This window comes from Ornithorhynchus anatinus, chromosome 3 (assembly GCF_004115215.2).
Source record: "Ornithorhynchus anatinus isolate Pmale09 chromosome 3, mOrnAna1.pri.v4, whole genome shotgun sequence".
Taxonomy (NCBI): domain Eukaryota; kingdom Metazoa; phylum Chordata; class Mammalia; order Monotremata; family Ornithorhynchidae; genus Ornithorhynchus; species Ornithorhynchus anatinus.
Window position 1 is genome coordinate 140723002 of NC_041730.1, and position 24186 is coordinate 140747187.

General features: G+C 49.7%; 1 protein-coding gene across 1 annotated transcript in view; it reads left to right on the forward strand.

The window, feature by feature from the left end:
• Positions 1-5986: 5986 nt before the first annotated feature.
• The window catches only part of ADAM12 (ADAM metallopeptidase domain 12), a 140696-nt gene continuing 122496 nt past the window's right edge, over positions 5987-24186 (forward strand). The window contains 2 exon segments of the mRNA XM_029058952.2: positions 5987-6305; positions 19528-19712. Coding sequence (XP_028914785.1) covers positions 6173-6305; positions 19528-19712 — 318 coding nt within the window. The 5' untranslated portion in view covers positions 5987-6172.

Genomic DNA, 24186 nt, shown 5'->3' on the forward strand with positions numbered 1-24186 from the left:
GTCCTTGTACCTCTTCCCCTGCTCCGAGGAGACCTTCAGTCCATCCTTGTACCCATTCTCCAGTCGTGAAGGGAACTTCAGTCAGTCAGTCCACTGTATTTACTGAGCTCTTACTATGTGCAGAGCACTGTACTGAGCACTTGGGAGAGTACACTACAACAATATAACAGACACATTCTCTGCCAATAATGAGCTTAATAATAATAATGAATAATAATAATAGCGATGGTATTTGTTAAGTGCTTACTATGTGCCAAGCACTGTTCTAAGCACTGGGATAGATACAAGATTATCAGGTTGTCCCACGTGGTGCTCACAGACTTAATCCCCATTTTACAGATGAGATAACTGAGGAACAGAGAAGTTAAGTGACTTGTCCTATCTCACAGAGCTGACAAGTTGCAGAGCCGGGATTAGAACCCACGACCATGACTCCTCAGCCCGGGCTTTTTGCATTAAGCCATGCTGCCTACAGTCTAGAGGGGGAGACAAAGATTAATATAAATGTCCTTGTATGTCTTCCCTTGGCCTGAGAGGCCCTTCACTCCATTCTTGGATTATTGTGGTTTAGTGGAAAAAGCCCAGGTTTGGGAGTCAGAGGAAGTGGGTTCTAATCCTGGCCCCGCCACTCGTCTGCTGTGTGACTTGAGGCAAGTCACTTAATTTCACTGTGCCTCAGTTCCCTCATCTGTCAAATCATTACTCCATTCAGGAGTCAGGCAGGGTTGTCGGGTGTTGTGGGCACGCCTGCCCTCAAGCAAAGACCCTTTTCCCAGGGTGGCAGGCCAGTGGGACCGGCCAGTGGCATCAATCAGTGGGACAGGAGAGAAGGAGTATGAGAATGATGGAATGGCTGCAGTGGCTTTCCCGATGGAGTTGCCCAAGCCAAGACCACCATCAGCCAGATCAGAAGCCCAGATTGGGAACTTGGATTGGGGCTTTGGATCCGAGAGATTTCTAATCTGTGACTGCACTGTCTGGATTGGGGGCCTGGATCAAGGATTCAGATGCAAGCTTGTTGTGGGCAGGGAATGTGTCTGTTTGTTGTTATTATTGTATTCTCCAAAACGCTTAGGAGGGCGCTCCAAAGCTGTATTTTACTCTCCCAGGTGTTAGTACAGTCCTCTGCTCGTAGTAAGTGCTCAATAAACATCATTGATTGATTGATTGTTTGACCAGAGGGTTGGACCAGGGGTTTGGATAGGAGACTTGGATCAGGGAGTCCCAGACTGGGACTATGTTGCCTGGGTGTGGGGGGGCCTGGATCGAGGGCCTGGGTCAGAGGGTAGGAGCAGCACGGTCTAGTGGATAGAGTACGGACCTGGGAGTTAGAAGGACCTGGGTTCTAATCCTGGCTCTGCCACTTGTCTGCTGTGTGACCTTGGGCAAGTCGTTTCACTTCCTCTGTGCCTCAGTTATCTCGTCAGTAAAATGTGAATTAAGACTGTGAGCCCCATGTGGGATGGGGACTGTGTCCAATCTGATGAACTTGTATCAACCCCAGCGCTTAGAACAATGTTTGATACATAGTAAACGCTTAACAAGTACCACCATCATCCTCATCCTTGTTAGACTGGAGGGTGTCTGGGGCTGTCATCCTTTGTGTGGTCCTCCTGTGATGAGCTTTGTCTGGTAACCGGATTTCTTCCAGCAGCACTCCACAGCTCGAGCAAAGGAGTGGAGGAGGCGGACTTGGGGAGGTGATCCAGGACTGCAGGTTGGTGGTCGGAGACTGGAGGAGGGACGGGAGAGCCAGAGAGTTGAGTTCAGGGGAGATGGCAGTGTTGAGGCCATGGCTTTGCATCTCAAAAGAGTGGGCGTGGAGACCATTTGGGGTAAGATGGCTTTGGAAAATAGGAAGCCCTCGAGAGATGGGAGATTTCTGTGGGAGAACAGAACAGATTTACAGTTATGGGTTAGAAGAGACTGCTGAGAGTAGGATTTCAGAAGGTTTTTTGGGGGGGGGAGGGGTTAGTTCTTTTTATGGTATTTGTTAAGCGCTTACTATGTGCCAGGATCTGTAATAAGCACTTAGTGATAGATTGATTATTTGGGTTAAATGAGAGAGAGGAGTCAAGGATAATGCCAAGGTTATGGACTTGCGAAACAGGAATGATGGTGGTGCTGCCTACAGTAACGGGAAAGTCAGGGGAAGAACAGGGTTTGGGTAGGAATATGAAGAGTTTTGTTTTGGATATGTTAAGTGTGAGGTAATGGGAGGACATCAATAAAGGGATGTCTTGAAGGCAGGAGATGAGAGACTGGAGAGAGGGAAAGAGATCAGGGCTGGAGATGTAGTTTGGGGAATCATCCCCATAGAGGTGAAAGGAAGCATGGCCTAGTGGCTAGAGTACGGGCCTGGGAGTCAGGTGGACCTGGATTCTAATCCTGGTTCTGCAACTTGTCTGTTATGTGACCTAGGGCAAGTCATTTTGCTTCTCTGGACCTCAGTTCCCTCATCTGAAAAATGGGGATTAAGACTGTGAACCCCATGTGGGACAGGGACTGAATCCAACTAGCACTTAGTACAGTGCCTGGTACATAGTAAGTGCTAAACAAATATAAGAATTATTATTAGTTGAAGCCAAGTAAGCACATGCGTTCTCCAAGGGAGTGGGATAGATGGAGAATAGAAGGGGATCCAGAACTGAACCTTGATGGACCCCCACAGTTAGGGGGAGGGAAGCAGAGGAGGAGCCTGTGAAAAAGACTGAGAATGAGCGGCCAGAGAGCTGGGAGGACAACCAGGAGAGGACAGTGTCAGTGAAGCCAAGGTGGAGCACTTATTGTGTGCAGAACACTGTACTAAGCGCTTGGAAAGTACAATTCGGCAACAGATAGAGACAATCCCTACTCAACTATATGGAGGTGGCTGAGGAACTGATGGAGGTAGGGAAGCAAGGACTGAAGACTTTTTAGAGAAATGATCTGCGCAGCAGAGTGAAGTATGGACCGGTGGTGGGAAGAGACAGGAGGCAGGAGGTTAGCAAGGGGGAGGTGGCTTAGGATAAGTGTCAGTTAGTCAATCATATTTACTGAGCACTTACTGTGTGCAGAACACCATGCTAAGCACTTGGGAGAGTACAGTACAATAATAAACAGACACATTCCCTGCCCACAATGAGTTTACTGTCTAGAGGGGGAGACAGACATTAATAGAAATAAATAAATGACAGATATAGCCATGAGGACTGTGGGGCTGGGAGAGGGGTGATGAATAAAGGGAGAAAGTCAGGGTGACGCAGAAGGTAGTGGGAGAAAAGGAAAGGAGAGTTTATTCGGTCTTATTTATTGAACACTTACTGTGTACAGGGAAGTGCTAGTGACTGACTAAGCACTATTTAGGAAAGGGCTCTTTGAGAAGATGTGCCTTCAGTAAGTCTTTGAAGGAGGGGAGAGTAATTGTCTGTTGGATATGAAGAGGGAGAGCATTCCAGGCCGGAGGCAGGACGTGGGCAACGGGTCACCGGCAAGATAGCCGAGATCAAGGTATAGCGAGAAGGTTAGCACTAGGGGAGTGAAGTGTGCGGGTTGGGTTGTAGTAGGAGAGCAATTAGGTGAAGTAGGAGTGGGAAAGATGATTATCTGCTTAAAAGCCAATAGTGAGGAGTTTAATAATGTTGGTATTTGTTTAGCGCTTACTACGTGCAGAGCACTGTTCTAAGCGCTGGGGTAGATAGGGTAATCAGCTTGCCCCACGTGAGACTAACAGTTAATCCCCCTTTTACAGATGAGGTAACTGAGGCACAGAGAAGTGAAGTGACTTGACCACACAGCTGACTAGTGGCAGAGCCGGGATTTGAACCCATGAATTCTGACTCCCAAGCCCAGGCTCTTTCCACTGAGCCACGCTGCTTCTCACAGCATTTGTTAAGCTCTTACTATGTGCAAAGCACTGTTCTAAGCACTGGGGAGGATACAAGGTGATCAGGTTGTCTCACATGGGGCTCACAATCTTCATCCCCATTTTATAGATGAGGTAACTGAGGCACAGAGAAGTTAAGTGACTTGCCCAAAGTCACACAGCTGACAAAAGGCAGAGCCAGGATTAGAACCCATGACCTCTGACTCCCAAGCCCCAGCTCTTTCCACTGAGCCACGCTGCTTCTCTGAGAAACAGGAGTTTCTGTGTGTTGTGGAAGTGGATAGGCAACCAACCACTGGAGGTTCTTGAGGAGTTGGGAAACATGGCCCGGAACATTTCTGTAGAAAAAAGTCCTGAGCAGCAGAGTGAAGTGTGGCCTAGAGTAGGGAGAGGCAGGATAGATGCCTGGATCAATGTGGCAGTAGGCTGGATGGAGAGGAAAGGGCGGATTTTAGCAATGTTGTGAAGGTTGACCTGCCAGGATTTGGTAAGAGATTGAATGTGTTGGTTGGATGACAGAGATGAATTGAGGATAAAGCCAAGATTCAATTATGCTTAGACTGTGAACCCTGTGTGGAATGAGGACTATACCCGATCTGATTAACCCATATCTGTGCCCCAGTGCTTAGTACAGTGTAAGTGCTTAAACACCACAATTATGATCGTTATTATTAGATCCCTTGCCATTCTGAGGGGCTTGTGGTTTGGTCCTCACTGCCCCATTTGCCCTGCTTCACAGCTCTGGAAATTTACACTCGCCTTTATCAAAGCACCTGGGCACACTGGCACATGGGCCCCAGTGGCTTAAAGACACACTAGAACATGGGCACTTGAGACACATGGGCACAGAGGCACAGTGGCACATTGGCATTCATTGAATTGCATTTATTGAACAAGCTCACCTCCTCCAGGAGGCCTGCCCAGACTGAGCCCCCCTTTTCCTCTGCTCCTCCTCCCCTCCCCATCAACTCCCTCCCTCTGCTCTACCCCCCATCTCGGCCCCACAGCACTTGTGCATATATATGCACATATTTATTATTGTATTGATTTTATTAATGCTGTGATTATATCTATAATTCTATTCATTTATATTGATCCTATTGATTACTGTCTACTTATTTTATTTTGTTGTCTGTCTCCCACTTCTAGACTGTGAGCCCATTGTTGTATAGGAATTGTCTCTGTTGCCAAATTGTACTTTTCAAGCGCTTAGTACAGTGCTCTGCACACAGTAAGCACTCAATAAACACGACTGAATGAATGGAGCTGAAACATCCTCTGGGATATTGCGTGACCTTGGGCAAGTCGTTTCACTTCTCTGTGCCTCAGTCCCCTCATCATGGAAAATGGGGATTAAGACCGTAAGCCCCACGTGGGACAGGGACTGTGTGCAACCCGATTATTTGATATCTACCCCAGCGCTTAGTACGGTGCTTGGCACATAGTAAGAGCTTAAGAAATAGCACAATCAGTATTATTACCACCAGTGCGAGGGGCTGGGATTGTGGACGGGTGGGCTATCCGGGAGGGCCTCTGCGGAGGGGGCTGGAGCTGGGGCTAAGCCTGGAGTTGGGACTGGGGGCTGGGGCTGGGGCTGGGGCTGGGGCTGGGGCTGGAGCTGGGGCTAAGGCTGGAGTTGGGGTTGGGGCTGGGGCTGAGCTGGGGCTGGGGCTGGAGCTGGGACTAAGGCTGGAGCTGGAGCTGGGGATGGGGATGGGCTGGGGGGGGAGGAGGGGAGGGGCTGAACGCGGACCCCCGAGCTGAGAGGGGCTCTAGGACCCCGCGGTCCGTTCCATTCATTGGAAAGGGGCCGCAGCCAGGCCAATGAACCCCCGCGCCAGGGGGGTCTCCTCCTCCTCCCCTTCCTCCTCCCCCCTCCTTCTCCTCCTCTTCCTCCTCCCCCCTTTTCTCCTCCTCTTCCTCCTCCCCCCTCCCTCCTCCTCTTCCTCCTCCCCCCTCCCCCTTCTCCTCCTCCTCCCCTTCCTTCTCCCCCTCTTTTCCTCCTCCTCTCCCCCTCCTCCTCTTCTTCCCCTTCTCCTCCCTCCTCCTCTTCTTCCCCCTCCTCTTCCCTCCTCCTCCCCTTCCCCCTCTCCCTCCCCGTCCCTCCTCCTCCTCCTCCTCCTCCTCTTCCCCCTCTTCCCCTTCCTGCGCTCCCGGTCGATGCAGCTGGCTCTGGGGGGTGGCCGCGGGGAGCGTCTCCGGGGCTGACTGTCCCCTTCTTCCTCCTCCTCCTCCGGGCCGCCCTCCCGGCCTGCCGTCAGGGCCCTGGAAGGGCGCCCCGGGGCCTGCCGCCGCCGGTCGGGGGCGATGGACGGTTGGGCTGGGGTCCCGGGGCCGGTCCTGGGGTCAGTGCCGGGGTCAGTGCTGGGGTCAGTCCTGCTGCTGCTGCTGCTGCTGCTGCCCGCGGGCCGGGCGGACCCGGAGCCCCTCCTCCATCCAGGTCAGTCCTCCCCCAACCCCTGACCCCTGACCCCTGACCCCCTGACCCTCCCCCCAACCCCCGACCACGGGGGTCTCCGTCCATCTCTGCCCCCGGGAGAAGCAGCGGGGCTCAGCGGCAAGAGCCCGGGCTTGGGAGTCAGAAAGACCTGGGTTCCAATCCCGCCTTCGGCCCCCTCGTCTGCTGGGTGACTTCGGGCAAGTCGCGTGACTTCTCTGGGCCTCATCTGGAAAATGGGGATGAGTAATAATAATAATTTTGGCATTTGTTAAGGGCTTACTAGGTCCCGAGCACCCTTCTAAGCGCTGGGGGGTGGATACAAGGGAATCAGGTTGTCCCACGTGGGGCTCACAGTCTTCATCCCCATTTTACAGATGAGGTCACTGAGGCCCAGAGAAGGGAAGTGACTTACCCAAGGTAACCCAGCCGACGAGTGGCGGAGCCGGGATTAGAATCCACGACCTCTGACTCCCAAGCCCGGGCTCTTTCCACTAAGCCACGCTTCTTCACGTGAGACTGTGAAGACTGTGAGCCCGTTGTTGGGCAGGGACTGGCTCTATCTGTTGCCGAATTGTACATTCCAAGCGCTTAGGACAGGGCTCTGCACATAATAAGCGCTCAATAAATACGATTGAATAAATGAATGAATGCCTGTGAACCCCACGTGGGACAACCTCATTACCTTGTATCTACCCCAGCGCTTACAACAGCCCGTCATCGGACAGGGATTTTCTCTATGTGTTGCCGAATTGTACATTCCAAGCGCTTAGTACAGTGCTCTGCACATAGTAAGCACTCAATGAATACTATTGAATGCATAAGAGAACAGTGCTCAGTACATAGTAAGCACTGAACGAATACCTTCATTGCTTGGCACATAGTTAGTGCTTAACAAATACCATCATTTATCATTATGATTATTCAGAGTGTCGGTATGTCTCCATCCCCGGCCGTCTCTGCTCCCGGCCTGTCTGTCTCCCCGCCCCCAGCCTTCCCCCCCAAAGTTCCCCCCTCGATGACCAACCCCCGGGGGATTTCCGGACCGCTGTCCTGGGCGTGGGGCACTGTACTGAGCGCTTGGGAGAGGCTAGGAAAGGGTGAGGGGTCCCGCGGGGATTCGGTGGGGCCCAGCCGGGTCTGTCCCCCGGGACTCAGACCCGCCGCGGCCCGGTGCTTTTCAAATCACCGAGGGCTTCCCGGCCAGGGCGCCCACTACACAGGCAGAGACACACAGAGATGGCCAGGCAGAGTCGGGAGGGCAGAGACAGGGAGGCAGAGACAGCCAGCCAGAGATGACCAGAGAAGAGAAGGCAGAGACAGCCAGACAGAGATGAGCAGGCAGAGACATCCAGACAGAGATGGGAGGGCAGAGACAGCTAGCCAGAGATGGGTGGACAGAGACAGCCAGCTGGAGATGGACAGCCAGCCAGAGACGGGCAGGCAGAGACAGCTGTCGAGAGACGGGTGGACATAGACAGGAGGACAGAGACAGCCAGCCAGAGACAGGCGAGCAGAGACAGTCAGAGACGGGTGGGCAGAAATGGTTGGGCAAAGACAGCCAGCCAGAGAGTGGTGGGCAGAGACAGGCAGGCAGAGACAGCCAGCCAGAGACGAACAGGCAGAGGCAGAAGAGGAGGAACAAGCAGGGAGTGACAAGCAGGCAGAGCCGGGTGGACAGGGAGGACAGGCAGAGACAGCTGGCCAGAGACAGCCGGCTAGAAATGGGTGGGAAGAAGACCATCTGCAGCAAGTGATTTTGCCAAGCTGGCGTGGGGCCTGGCGTGTCCAGTAAGTTGGCTGCTAGGGAGGGTTTTCCCCTAGTCTGCACAACAGGTCCAGTGCTCCGGGCCACTCCATTCCACTCCTCTCACAGCCTCTTTCCGAGTAGTAGTAGCAATCAATCAATTGTATTTACGGAGCCCTTACTGTGTGCAGGGTGCTGTACTAAGGGCTTGGGAGAGGACAATAAACAGAGTTGGTAGACACGTTCCCAGCCCACAATGAGTTTACAGTCTAGGGTGGGGAGACAGACATTAATATACATAAATAAATGACACATATGTACATAAATGATGAGCAATTGAGGGAGAGGTGAATAAAGGGAGCAAATCCAAGTTCAAGGCTGATGCAGGGAGAAGTTCAAGGGAGCGGGAGAAGAGAAAATGAGGGCTTAGTCGGGGAAGGCATTTTGGAGGAGATGGGCTTTTAATAAAGCTTTGAAGATGGGGAGAGTGATCATCTTTCCAGATATGAAGGGGGAAGGCATTCCAGGCCAGAAGCAGGATGTGGGTGAGAGATCAGTGCCGAGATAAGTGAGAGAGAAGTAAAATGAGTAGGTTGTCATTAGAGGAGAGAAGCATGGAGTGTAGTAGGAGAGTAACGAGATAAAGTAGGAGGGGGCAAGCTGATTGAGTACTTTAAAGCCCACAGTAAGGGGTTTCTGTTTGATGTGAAGGTGGATGGACAACCACTGGAGATTCTTGAGGAGTGAGGAAACATGGACTGAATTTTTTTTAGAAAAAAGATCTGGGCAGCAGAGTGAAGAATGGACTGGAGTAGGGAGAGACAGGAGGGAGGGAGGTCAGCAAGCGAGCTGATGTAATCAAGGCAGGATAGGATAAGTACTTGAATTAACGTGGTTGCAGTTTGGATGGAGAAGAAAGGGCAAATTTTAGAGATGTCGGGAAGGGAGAACCAACAGAATTTGGTGACAGATCGAATGGGTGTGTTGAATGAAAGAGATGAGTAACACCAAGTTTACAGGCTTGTGGGACAGGGAGGATGGTGGGGTTGTCTACCACGGTTCAGGTGGGAGAAGGAGGAGTTCTGTTTTGGACATGTTCAGTTTGATGTGCAATAAGTGCTTAACAAATAAAATCAAATAAAATGATGGCATTTGTTAAGCCCTTACTACGTGCAAAGCACTGTTCTAAGCGCTGGAGAGGATACAAGGTGATCAGGTTGTCCCACATGGGGGTCACAATCTTAATCCCCATTTTACAGATGAGGTTACTGAGGCACAGAGAAGTTAAGTGACTTGTCCGAAGTCACACAGCTGACAAGCGGCTGAGCAGGGATTTGAACCCATGACCTCTGACTCCGAAGCCCGGGCTCTTTCCACGGAGCCATGCTGTATACCACTATTACATCCAGGTAGAAATGTCCTGAAAGCAGGAGGAAATATAAGCCTGCAAGGAAGGAGACTGAACAAGGTTGGAGATGTAGATTTGGGAGTCGACCACCTGAAGGTGGTAGTTAAAGCCCTGGGAGCCAATGAGTTCTCCAAAGGAGTGGGTGTAGATGAAGAAAATAGTGGCAGTAGCAGTCATTCAGTCGTATTTACTGAGCGCTTACTGTGTGCAGAGCAGTATACTAAGCGCTTGAAAAATACAATTTGGCAACCAGCAGAGACAATCCCTACCCAACAATGGGCTCACAGTCTAGAAGGACTGTAGCAGCAGCAACAGCATTAGTAGTAGTTGTTGTTTTGTTGTTGTAGTTGGAGTAGAAGCAGCGTGGCCTAGTGGGTAAAGCACGGGCCTGGAAGTCAGAAGGACCTGGGACCTAATCCCGGCTCTGCCACTTGTCTGCTGTGTGGCCTTGGGCAATTCACTTTTCTGGTCCTCAGTTACCTCATCTGTAAAATGGGGATTAAGACTGTGAGCCCCTTGTAGGATGTGAACTCCCTCCAACCTCATAGTCTTGTATTTACCCCAGCGCTCAGTAAAATGTCTGGCACATAGTAATTGCTCAAACAAGTACCCTTAGAAAAAATACTAGTAGCAGTTGCAGTAGTAGCTGCAGTAGCAGAAGACAACAGCAGTAGTAGTAATAATAATAATTATGGTATTTGTTAAGCTCTTACTAGGTGCTAAGCACTGTTCTAAGCACTGGAGTATATACAGGATAATCCGGTTGTCCCACGTAAGGCTCAAACTTTCAATCCCCATTTTACAGATGAGGTAACTGTGGCACAGGAAGTGAAGTGACTTGCCCAAGGTCACACAGCAGACAAGTGGCGGAGGTGGGATGAAATTCATGTCCTCTGACTCCCAAGCCCAGGCTGTTTCCACTAAGCCCCACTGCTTCGTTTACTAGTAATAATAATATCCTGGCTCTGCCACTTGTCTGCTGTGTGGCCTTGGGCAAGCCACTTCACTTCTCTGGGCCTCAGATACCTCATCTGTAAAATGGGGATTAAGACTATGAGCCCCACGTAAGACAATCTTCTTACCTTGTATCTACACCAGCGTTTAGAACAGTGCTTGGCACATAGTAAGCGCTTAACAATTACCATAATAATAATTATTATTACACATTACTTGCCCTCAACAGGGACTAGATCAATCCTGGTGAATGAAGGACTCATACCCTGTGGACTGTTTGTAGGAGAGAGTAGGGGAGAAGTGGCTGGACTTAGCCCCTTGAAACTGTCAATGACCCCCTCTCTAAAGCCCAACCAATTGTACCCTTCTCTTGGTCCAGGGCTGGTGCCCAGGATGCCCCTCTCATCTAGGCAGTGCTCCGCGGCAAGAGGCCTGAGGTGACCGGAAGGAAATACCTCATCTCTAGCCCCGCCCTTCCCCTGAGAGCCCGGTGATTCCCTGACGAATGTGCTGATGGCCCAAGTGAGCCAACTCTTGGCCACTTGCCTCCCTTCTCCCATGGCCACTTCATTTGCTTCCCTGAAAGTTCATCCGTGTTTGAAACTTCTCTCCACTGCCATTGCCAAAGAAACCATGAGAAACAGTCGAGCAGGCCTACGGGAAGGTTTTTACCTAGCTGTCCAGGCTGGACCTGGCTGAGAGGACAAGGCAGATGGCAAGGAGTTGGGGTGTTCAGTATTTTAGGAAATTATATATGACTTTGCTTCCTCCTTCTTCCCCTTAGAGGGGTAGCCTGTCTTCCTGTAGCCCTATAATCTGAGGGTGAGAGGGCCTGACAATTCATCCACTCATCATCATAATAATAATAATAATAATAATAATGTTGGTATTTGTTAAGCACTTACTATGTGCCGAGCACTGTTCTAAGCGCTGGGGTAGACATAGGGGAATCAGGTTGTCCCACGTGGGGCTCACAGTCTTAATCCCCATTTTACAGATGAGGGAACTGAGGCACAGAGAAGTTAAGTGACTTGCCCACAGTCACACAGCTGACAAGTGGCAGAGCTGGGATTCATTCATCCATCCATTCATCCACCCAGCCACCCAACTATCTGTCCACCAGCTCATCCTTCCTTTCATCCATCTATCAAACCAACCATCCATACAACAAGCCCATCACCCATCTACCAATTCATCTAATCAACCACCCATCCATATAGCCATCCACTCATCCATCATCAAGTCAGCACCCGTGCAGTCAGTCATTGGCCCTTATTGTGCACTTACTGTGTGCAGAGTGTTGTACTTGGTGCTTGGGAGAGGAATAATAATAATAATAATAATTGTGGTATTTGTTAAGTGCTTACTCTGTGCCAGGTACTGTAATAAATGCTGGATGGATACAAACAAATTAGGTTGGATGCAGTTTCTGTCCCACATGGGGTTCCCAATCTCAATCCCCATTTTATGAATGAGGGAATTGAGGCCCAGATAAGTAATAATAACAATTATGGTATTTATTAAGTGCTGACTATGTGCCAGGCACTATTCTCAGCACTGGGACAGATATGAGATAATAGAGTTGGACACAGTCCCTGTTCCACATAAGGGCTCACACTCTTAATTCCCATTTTATAGATGAGGGAACTAAGGCACAGAGAAGTGAGGTGACTTGCCTGAGGTCACACAGCAGACAAATGGTGCAGCCGGGATTAGAACCCAGGTCATTCTGACTCCCAGAGCCAGCTCTCCCCACTAGGCCATGCTACTTACAGACACACTCCCCACAGTGAATTTACAGTCTAGAAGGGGAGACAGACATTAATATAAATAATCGACCCAGATGCCCTTCCATCTACCATCCCATCTATCCATCCACACATTGTCACATCCAACCACCGATCCGTCATCCATCCATCAGTCCAACCACCAGGTCGTCCACCCACCCACGTTCCCACCCATCTGTCCTCCCATCCATCCACTCACCCTTCCAATTTACTCATTCATCCATCCATCCAAATGCCCTCCCGACCGGTCCAGAGGTGACCTAGAAGGACCTGGACCTCAGTGCTGCATCCCACGATTGTCCTCATCACCGCAGGTGAAAGGTCATATGACTGGTGTGAAAGAGCTTGTTGGCTTAACCGTACTGGGGACACTGAACCATTTCCTGCTTCCTTGGGAAAGAGTCGGGGCTGTTCAGAGTCTGCTTACTCAGGATTCTCCAAACAGCCTGAGCCAAATGTGTCAAGTCCCCAGAGCAGTGCTTTATGTGCTGATGAGGCCAAAACAGGGAAAGTGTCTGGTAATTCTGTTGTATTGTGCTCTCCCAAGCACTTAATACAGCACTCTGCTTATTAAATACCACTGATTGACTGAGCAGCCATCAGTGGTTCCGAAGCCTCGACAAGGCCAGTGTGAAGGCCATGATTAGCAACAGGGATGTGGTTAAATTAAGGTCTGGGCTAGGGAGGGTGTGGGTTGGAGTTGGGACAGCTAGAGATTGGAGTTTCCCGTTAGACTGGAAATTTCTTGTGGGCAGGGAATGTCACTAGCAGCTCTGTTGTACTTTTCCAAGTGCAGTGTTCTGCACATAGTAAGCGCTCAGTAATAACCATTAATTCATTCATTCAGTCGTACTTATTGAGCCTTACCATGTGCAAAGCACTGCATTAAGTGCTTGGGAGAGTACAATAAAACAATAAACAGGCACATTCTCTGCCCCCAAGGAGCTTACAGTCTAAGAGGATGAGCTTTGATTGATTGACTGGTTGGGGTAGTTAAGAGCTGGGGCTGGGGCCAGGGCCAGGAATGCCAGCGATGACATCAAGGGTCTCAAATATTCATTTAATCATATTTATTGAGCGCTTACTGTGTGCAAAACACTGTACTAAGCACTTGGGAGAATACAATATAACAACAAACAGAGCTGCCCACAACGAGCTCACAGACTAGAAGGGGAGACAGACATTAATAAAAATAAATTACAGATATATATGGCTATATCCATATGTGCTGTGGGGATGGGAGGGAGGATGAATGAAAAAGCAAGTAAGAGCGGCGCAGAAGGGAGAGGAAGAAATGGAGAGGAGGGCTTAGTTAGGGAAGGCTTCTTGCAGGAGATATGCCTTCAATAAGGTTTTGCAGTGGGGGAGAGCAATTATCTGCCTGATACAAGGAGAGAGACCTTTGTCGACGTCATCCCATATGTAGGTTGTGAGGTTGTGATATGAGGACCTGGAAAGGACTCACCAAAAAGCATCCCCTCGGATGTCACAGGCCCCTTAGAGCAGCTCAGTCAATCAGCCAATGACCACTGACCCCACCTTCCTCTCAGGGCTGCCTCTTCCCCTCCCAGCTTCCAAGAACATGGGGTCTGAGCCAAGGCTGGCCCTGACAGTGAAAATGCTGGACAGGAGGGTGCCCGGTGACATATCTGGACTGGCCAGGGGTCAGAGCAACCAGAAGCTGAACCATCACTGCGATGTACGTCTGGGAGAATAGCCAACTGCTCTGGTTAGGCCGTAGAGAAGGGGAGAAGTAGAGAAGGATGCTTAACTCATCCTCGATTGGACATCAGGGCCTGGGTGTTGGTGGGCGATTTCTTTGCGGAGCCTGGCGTATGCAGGTGTTTGGTGGGCGGTTTGGGGGGAGGGGGCTTCTCTATAGTGTCCAGATGCTAGGTGACTGGTGGGAGGCTTCTCAACAGTGCCTGGATGTCGGTGGGTGATTGGCGGACAGCTTCTAATAATAATAATAATGATGGCATTTGTTAAGTGCTTACTGTGTGCAGAGCACTGTTCTAAGTGATGGGGAGGATACAAGGTGATCAGATTGTCCCACGTGGGGCTCATAGTCTTAATCCCCAGTTTACAGATGAGGTAATTGAGGCACAGAGAAGTTAAGTGACTTGCCCAAAGTCGCACAGCTGACAAGCAGCAGAGCCGGGATTTGAACCCATGACCTCTGACTCCCAAGCCCGGGCTCTTTCCACTGAGCTACGCTGCTTCTCTCCTGTGCCAGGGCACTGGCAGGTGATTGGTGGGCAGGCAGCTTCTCTGTGGTGCCTGACAGAAGGAGGCAGAATCAGTCAATCGATTGATGGTATTTATCAAGCACTTTGTGCAGAGCACTGTTGCTACCATGGCTTTTGTTTCAACTTTTAATAGTAATTTTTTAAGCACCTATTATACACCAGGCATTGTGCTAAGCGCTGGGGTAGATGCATGTTAATCAAGTTGGACACAGTCCCTGTCCCACATGGAGCTAATAGTCTTAAACCTCATTTTATAGATGAGGTAATTGAGGCACAGAGAAGTCAGTTACTTGCCTAAGGTCTCACAGCAGGCAAGGGGCATATCCAAGTTTAGAATCCAAGTCCTTTGACTCCCAGGCCCGGGCTCTATCCACGCTGCTTCTCAAGAGCATTCATGCTGTTTCCTATCGAATGTTTGCAATCTTAACCCACCCATCAGCTAAATCGGCAAAATTGTGTTTGAATTCCCTCTTCTTCACCTGGCTTCCTTGGAGCACTGAAATCCCGTCAGGATTCTCCCCGTGCCTCACGGAGACCCTGCAAGGAGTGAAACAAGCTCAGCAGAGGCCGGGGAGAGGACTCCTGCATTCCCCTGCAGTACTAGCTGAAAGACGTGGGCCAGTGGACAGAGCCCGGGCCTGGGAGTCGGAAGGACCTGGGTTCTAATGCCGACTCCGCCACTTGTCCGCTCTGTGACCTTGACCAAGTCACTTGACTCTCTGTGCCTCAGTTACTTCATCTTTAAAATGGGGATTAATACTGTGAGCACCATTTGAGACATGGCCTGTGTCCAACTTGATTAGCTATTATCTACCCTGGCCCTTAATACAGTGCCTGGCACATAATAAGCATTTAATCCCGGCTCCACCACTTCTCTGCTCTGTGACCTTGGGCAAGCCACTTAACTTATCTGGGCCTCAGTTACCTCATCTGTAAAATGGGGATTAAGACTTTGAGCCCCATGTGGGACAACCTGCTTACCTGTATCTACCCCAGTGCTTAGAACACTGCTTGGCACATAGTAAGTGCTTAAACATACCATTATTATTATTATTGTTAATGAGTAGCATTTAAAAACCCCAAAACCTGACCCATCCCACAATGGTATGTCCCAAGCGTCCACTGAGCTAGGAAGCACTGTGTTGAGTTCTTGGGAGAGGGTGCTGGAAGCCAGACACCCATTCCCTGCCCTCAGTGAGCACCTTACTCAATGGTGGACGGCTGGACTGGGTCCAAGGGAGGTTTTGAGTGACCTACAGGGATTCCAGACTCTGGCTTGACCTGTTACCTCTGAAGAAGTTTCTGATCCAAGGATTATGACGGCCCCCATTTTGGGAGAGTCACTGAGGGTTTCTGTGTTGTTTCTTAAAAAAAGTAATTCTTAAGGACATACTATGTGCCAGACACTATACTAAGCACTGGGGTAGATACAAGCTAATCAGATTTGACACGATCCGTGTCCCACATGGGGCTCACAGTCTTAATCTCCATTTTACAGATGAGGGAACTGAGGCACAGAGAAGTGAAGTGACTTGCCCTAGGTCACGTAGAAAAGTGGCAGATTAGAGCCCAGGTCCTTTTGACTTCCAGGCCCATGGTCCAACCACTTGGCCACACTGTTTCTGTTCCCTCTGAAGGCCCCGGGACTCTGTCTCAGTGCAGGGAAAGAGAGGATCCAGATCCTTCCCAAATTCCACCCCGAGAACCGAGTTCAGGAAAAATGCTTGAGAAAAGCTCACAGCTACATTATTGTATTACTGTAGATTGTCAAATCCTTGTGGGCAGAGATCACACTTCCCAACTATTTTCCTGACTTTCCCAAGCACTTAGTTCAGTACTCCATACACAGCAAGTGCTCAATAAATACCTTTGATTGACTGCTTTATTACTGTATTCTTTGTGAACGATTTTACGTCTGTGCCTCTGATAAGAATGGAAGCTCCTCTTGGGCAGGGGATGGGGCTCATAATTCTGGTGCTCATGAACAGGTATTGGATCCACATTTTATAGAGGGGGAAACTGAGACCAAGAAAAGTTAAGCATCTTTACCAAAGTCACATAGCAGGCAAGAAGCGGAACCAGGATTAGAACCCAGGTCCTCTGTGTCCCAGACACGTGCTCTTTCCATTAAGGGACAGTTCTTCAGGCCATTGAGCCTCCCCCCAGCAGAATCATGAGAGTTCACAGAACTGCCGGTTTCTCTCACTAACTTCCCTCTCCTCTAAGAAAGTGTGCTGAGGTTCACACCACACTGAAATCCATTTAATGCACTTACCAGGTCATTAACATGGACTTTTAAGTAAGAATTTTGCAATGTGGCTGACCAATGTCTTTGCTTAGCACTATTTGCATGTGGACTGGAGCCAAAATCTTCAACATTCCAAAGATGAAGCATCTTTTAATCTTAAACTCTGATTTTGCAGAAAGAAAGAGCAAAGGGTTATCGTCCAGATTTGTCTGACACAAAGAACAAGTAGATGAAAGAAGGGTTCTGTGGGGCTGCATGATCCCAGGCCCATTTCCCCCTCTCTCCTGGACATGGCTGGAGCATACTGTTCAAATATTCTTGAATTAAGATGGTCCTTGGGAAAAGGAACTTGGAAAATGTGAAAGATTAAATGGTCAAACAACAAAAATGCTTTAAGATTAGTTCAGAGTTGGGAAATTTGCCAAGTTAGATATGCAATCTCTTTTATTAAAACCAGGAACAACAGAGGAACAGAAAATTGAATTTTAAAATTCATGGCTTTGCCTCACGGATGATTGATTCTGAGGCTTATCAAAGGCCCAGGAACGGGGTGTGGGGGGAGTGTGTACTATGGTTTCAGTAGAGTGCTGTGTCCTAGGAGACACCCAATACATATTAGAAATTTGTATTAGGCACTTACTATGTACCAAGCACTGTACTAAGCTCTGGGGTAGACACAAGATCATCAGGTGGGACACAGTCCTTATAATAATAATGATGATGGCATTTATTAGGCACTTATTATGTACCAAGCACTGTTCTAAGAGCTGAGGGGGATAAGGTAATCAGGTTGTCCCATGTGGGGCTCACCGTCTTAATCCCCATTTTACAGATGAGGTAACTGAGGCACTGAGAAGTTGAGCAACTTGAACAAAAACTCACCATTGACATTAAGACAGGCAATCACCTTGCCCCCTCCTACCTCACCTTGCTACTCTCCTACAACGCAGCCTGCACACTTCGCTCCTCTAACACCACTGTACCTCAGTCTTATCTGTCTCGCCGCTGACCCACCCCACCCACGTCCTGCCTCTAGTCTAGAACACCCTCCCTCCTCAAATATGACCATTACTCTCCCCACCTTCAAAGCGTTATTGAAGGCACATCTGCTCCAAGAGGTTTTCTCTGCTGTCTTCCCACCTAGACTGTAAACTCTCTGTGGGCAGGGAATGTGTTGTTTATTGTTATATTGTACTCTTCCAAATGCTTAGTATTGTTCTTGTCTGCCCGTCTCCCCCGATTAGACCATAAGCCCGTCAAAGGGCAGGGACTGTCTCTATCTGTTACCGATTTGTACATTCCAAGCGCTTATACAGTGCTCTGCACATAGTAAGTGCTCAATAAATACTATTGAAGGAATGAATGAATGCTCTGCACACAGTAAGCACTAAATAAATGATTGAATGAATAAATGAATGACCTCGGACACATCACTTCATTTCTCAGTGCCTCAGTTCCCCCATCTGTAAAATGGGAATTAAGACTGTGAGCCACACATGGGTCATAAACTGTGTCCAACCTGCTTAGATACAAATCTACCCCATCACTTAGCACATTACCTAGCACACTGTCAGCACTTAAACTCCATTAAAAAGATAATCAGGGGCATTCTTACATTCCTCCAATTTTTATATTGTTGTATCCTTAAGACCCTGTGAAATTTTATGAGGTCTTTTCTTGCTCAGGAGAATTTATAGACTAAAAATCATCATTATCAGCCCTTTCTGTGTGCAGAGCTCTGCCCTGGACACCTGCTCTACACTGAGTCACATTAGACTCAGCTCCCTGATGATGATCATGATGTTGGTATTTATTAAGCGCTTACTATGTGCAGAGCACTGTTCTAAGCGCTGGGGTAGACACAGGGTAATTAGATTGTCCCATGCGAGGCTCACAGTCTTAATCTCCATTTTACAGATGAGTTAACTGAGGCACAGAGAAGTTAAGTGACTTGCCCACAGTCACACAGCTGACAAGTGGCAGAGCCGGGATTCGAACCCATGACCTTTGACTCCCAAGCCTGTGCTCTTTCCACTGAGCCATGCTGCTTCCCCTGGAGAGTACAGTGAAGAGGAAAACTTGGTCCCTCACCTCATGGGATTTACCCTCAAGTGGGGGAATCAGGCATTCCCCAGAGAATACCCATACAGGGGAAACAGATAAAACTGGTCTCTAGCAAGTGTAAAAACAAAGAAGAAAGTGCTAGAAAGTGTAGAAATGATGAAGAAAGCACTGGAGAGCAATGGGGAGGAAATCAGGTCGCGATCGCCCCCGGGCTGCGGTGGCTGGTGGGCTGGGATGGTCAGTCTGGGAAGGTCCCTTAGAGGAGGTGGTCGAGCATGCTGTTTGAAGGTGGAGGAGGAATGTGGAGCTGTTGATCAGAGAGGGGAAGGGGCTGCCAGGGTGGTGGAAGGTGGGCATGGAGGTGGAGAGAGGTGAGTGGAGGTGGAGCGGAGAGCCAGAAGGACACCAAGATGAGCCTTGCCCAAGGGATTGGTGGAAGGGCACATCACCATTGAAGATGCAGATGATCACCCTTCCCTAGGCAGCGGTGGGAGGGACCGGCCACCAAGGGATGCCGGGCCCATTGCCCTAAAGCCTGCCCCCCCCCCCAACCGCCTCTGGCCACCACCTCGGGCCCCAACCCTTGGGCTGATGGAAAATGGGTCGCTCTCTCTGACCTGGGGAAACTTTTCCTTGTGTGCCCGCCTGCCTGGTGGCGGGGCCCGGAGGGCAGATGCTGAGAGACCCTGCTCTGCCTGGCCCAGCCCTGCCCAGCCCCAAGCCGAGAAGCTGCAGGCCCCAGTCTTCTTGTCTTCTTGTCTCTCTAAGGCCTCAGCGGGAGAGGTCTCTGGGAAGCATCCATGGCCCCGACCACGTGGGACCGCTCAGAACCCTACGGGACCATGCTCTTGACCACGCGGGAACACTCGGCACACCTGGAACCCTATGAAACCATGATCCCCTACTTTCTCAACGGCCAGACCTGGGCCCCGATAAGTCAACTCCAATCACAGGTCAGTGCTGGCCCAGATAATAATGATAATAGTAAAATAATGATAGCAATAATAATTGTGATATTTCATTCATTCATTCGATGGTATTTATCAGGTGCTTACTCTGTGCAGAGCATTGTACTAAGTGCTTGGGAGAGTACAATACAATAATAGACACATTCCCTGCCCACAATGAGCTTACAGTCTAGAGGAGGGGAGAGAGACATTAAATAAATGATTACCTCGTGCCAAGTAACATTTTAAGCACTGGGGTAGGTACAAGATAATCAGGATGGACACAGTCCCCATTCCGCATGGGGCTTAGAGTCTAAGGGATGGGAGAACAAGTAACGAATCCCCATTTTACAGTTAAGGAAACTGAGACACAGAGAAGTCAAGTGACTTGCCCAAGGTTAGACAGCAGTCCCCCTGACTCCCAGGCCAACAGGTCAAATCACCAGCTCGTTTCCGCCCTCAGCCCCACAGAACTTACGTTCATATCCGTAATTTATTTATATTAATGTTTGTCTCCACATCTAAGCTCTTTGTGGGCAGGGAATGTGTCTGCCAACTCTATAACGCTGTGCTCTTCCAAGTGGTTAGTGCTTAGCACAGTACAGTATCATTAAATGCAATTGATTGATTGTTTCCAAAATGGCAGTCGTGCCTGGATACGGTTGGGTAGTGTGTGAGTTGGCTGAGGAGGGCGGTCTTTGTCAAACTAAATGTTTCCTTCCTTCTGGACATGTGGCCAGGGTCTGATGGGGGAAAGTTGGTTCTCTGAGAACAGCCCCCATGATCCAAAGCAGGGACTCCCCCGTGTTTGTTGAAGGAAGATGACAATGGTGCCAGAATGTCTGTCCGAGAATGGCAGGGGGACTTGACCCTGAGGCTTCGGGCCCAAGGTCCTGAGTCGAGGAATCAGAGGCTGAAAGTTTCTATGTAGTTGAAGGCCAGGGATCCGATGGCTTGGGAGTGTTCTTCTGATTTGATTTCTCAATCACCGAGCATGCCATGTCCCCCATCCCCTCCCCGGAATGCAGCCCGCAGTTTCTCCTGGAGATTCTGCTGCCACAGGACACCTCCATCTCCCTTTCCTCCTCCCCCCGACACCATCACAACTTGCCCTAGTGCTCCGTGTTTCCCTAACATCTTGGTATTTTGGAGATGGACCTCTGGGCCACGTGGCCCCAAGATGGCGGATCAGCCTACGAACTGGAGATCAATGGGAATGTTGGAGGAGGGATCAAGAGCCATGAACGAGCTCCATTGGAGACTGAAGGAAGCCAATTTTCTGTTCAACTTCCAATGAGAAGCCACAGATCCGGACAGACAGCATGGGGAGAAATGATGGTTCGCGCCCTGTTGGGGGAACATCTTCCAGAGGGCCAAGGGGAACTGAATGTGTCAACTCGGGGCAGGCTTATGCAAATGGATGGATGTGCTGCACCGTACCACACCATTTAAGCAGTGGCTTGTTCTCAGTACCTTGGACCGGCAGCCACCTCCTGAGACCTCCTGGGAAGAAGAGGGATTAAACGGGCCTGATTTGGAGAGTGGTTGTCCCTGTCTTCTCTTCATTCCACCCCTCTGGGAGTGGTAATAATAATAATAATGATAATTCTAGTATGGTTTAAGTGCTTACTTTGTGCCAGGCACTGTACAATGCCTGGGGTGGATAGAAGCAAATCGAGTTGGACACAGTCCCTGTCCCACTTGGAGCTCACAGTCTCAATCCCCATTTTACAGATGAGGAAACTGAGACTCAGAAGAGTGAAGTGACTTGCCCAAGGTCAAACAGCAAAAGTGGCAGACTCAGAATTAGAACTCACAACCTTTTGACTCCCGAGTCCATGATGCCATGCTGCTTCCCATGAGTGTAGGCCCTTGAGGGCCGAGATCATGTCTGCTAACTCCTCCAGGCACTTAGTTCAGTGTTCTGCAGTAAGTGCTTGATATATCATATTGATGGATTACAGCTTGGGCCTGGGAGTCTGATGTTCATGGGTTCAAATCCCGGCTCTGCCCCTGGTCTGCTGTGTGAACTTGGGCAAGTCACTTCACTCTTCTGGGCCTCAGTTACCTCATCTGTAAATGGGGTTGAGATTGTGAGTCCAGCATGGCACAGGGACTGTGTCCACCCTGATTTGCATGTAGCCACTCCAGTGCTTAGAACAGTGCCTGTCACACAGTAAGTACTTAACAAGAACCACAATTATTATTATTATTATTATTGTTATTATTATTGAATGATTGAAGCGCAGGTGAGGTTTGGCAAGTAGCATGGCTTAGTGGAAAATCATGGCCCTGGGAGTCAGAGGACCCAGATTCTAATCTTGGCTCCACCACTTGTGTGCTGTGTGAATTTGGGCCAGTAACTTCCCTGCTCTGTGCCTCAGTTACCTCATTTGCAAAATGGGGATTCAATGCTTCTTCTCCCTCGTATTTAGACTGTGAGCCTCATGTGGGACCTGATTATTTCAAATCTGCCCCAACCCTTAGTATAATGCTTGTCATATAGTAAGTGCTTTACAAATGCCACAAGTATGTGTGTGCCCCAAGACAGGAGGATGGCACTGGTGGTAATTTTGGTATTTGTTAAGCGCTTAGTATGTACCAGACACTGCATTAAGTGCTGGAATGGATATATCTGTCTTGTCTTATGCCGTCGAGTCACGTCCGACCCATAGCGACCCCATGGACACATCTCTCCCAGTGCGCCCCACCTCCATCTGCAGTCATTCTGTTAGTGGATCCATAGTTTTCTCGGTGAAAATAGGGACGTGATTTACTATTGCCTCCTTCCATGCTGTAAACTTGAGTCTCCACCCTTGACTCTCTCCCATGCCACTCTTGCCCAGCACAGGTGAGTTTTGACTTGTAGCAGATGGCCTTTCACTTGCTAGCCACTGCCCAAGCTAGGAATGGAATGGATATGCCTCTGCTTGACTCTCCCTCCCATAGTTGAGGCTGGCAGAGAACTGGAAAGTGTCCAGGTAATGATAATATTAATAGTAATGATGGCATTTGTTAAGCACTTACTATATGTCAAGCACTGTTCTAAGCACAAAGGGGAATACAAGGAAATCAGATTGTCCCCCATGGGTGTCACAGTCTTCATCCCCTCCACCTGTGCTGCAGACCCCATTCCCGCTCACCTTATAAAAACCATCGCCCCTTCCCTCCTTCCCTCCTTAACTTCTATCTTTAACCGCTCACTCTCCAGTGGCTTCTTTCCCTCTGCCTTCAAACATGCCCATGTCTCCCCCATCCTAAAAAAACCCTCTCTCCCCCTTCCCCTTCCAGTTATCGCCCTATCTCCCTACTACCCTTCCTTTCCAAGCTCCTAGAACGAGTCATCTACTCTCGCTGCCTAGAGTTCCTTAACTCCAATTCTCTCCCGGACCCCCTCCAATCTGGCTTCCGTCACCTCCATTCTACTGAGACTGCTCTCTCAAAGGTGACCCATGACCTCCTTCTTGCCAAATCCAATGGTTCCTACTCTATCCTAATCCTCCTTGACTTCTCAGCTGCCTTTGACACTGTGGTCCATCCCCTTCTCCTCCACACCTTATCTCACCTTGGCTTCATGGACTCTGTCCTCTTCCGGTTCTGTTCTTATCTTTCTGGCCGGTCATTCTCAGTCTCCTTTGCAGGCTTCTCCTCCCCCTCCCATCCTCTAACTGTAGGAGTTCCTCAAGGGTCAGTTCTTGGCCCTCTTCTGTTCTCCATCTACATTCACTCCCTCGGTGAACTCATTCGCTCTCACGGCTTCAACTATCATCTCTATGCAGATGACATACAAATCTACATCTCTGCCCCTGTCCTCTCCTCCTCCCTTCAGGCTCGTACCTCCTCCCGCCTCCAAGACATCTCTACCTGGATGTCTGCCCGCCACCTAAAACTCAACATGTCCAAAACTGAGCTCTTTATCTTCCCTCTCAAACCCTGTCCTCTTCCTGACTTCCCTATCACTATGGATGGTACGACAATCCTTCCTGTCTCTCAAGCCCGTAACCTCGGTGTCATCCTTGACTCGTCTCTCTCGTTCACCCCACACACCCAATCCGGTCACCAAGACCTGCCGGTCTTTATAATATCGCCAAGATCCGCCCTTTCCTCTCCACCCAAACAGCTATCTTGTATAGGCTCTCATAATATTCTGGCTGGTTTATTTTGTCAGCCTTCTCTCTGATCTCCCTTCCTCCTCTCCCTGCTCCAGTCTATTCTCCATTCCGCTGCCCGGCTCATCTTCCTGCAGAAACGCTCTGGGCAGTGGTTGCCTATCGACCTCCGCACGAAACAAAAACTTCTCACTCTAGGCTTCAAGGCTCTCCATCCCCTTGCCCCCTCCTTCCTCTCCTCCCTTCTCTCTTTCTACTGCCCACCCCGTAGGCTCCGATCCTCTGCCGCCCACCTCCTCACCATCCCCTGTTCTCGCCTATCCCACCGCCGACGCCTGGGCCACATCCTCCTGCTGTCCTGGAACGCCCTC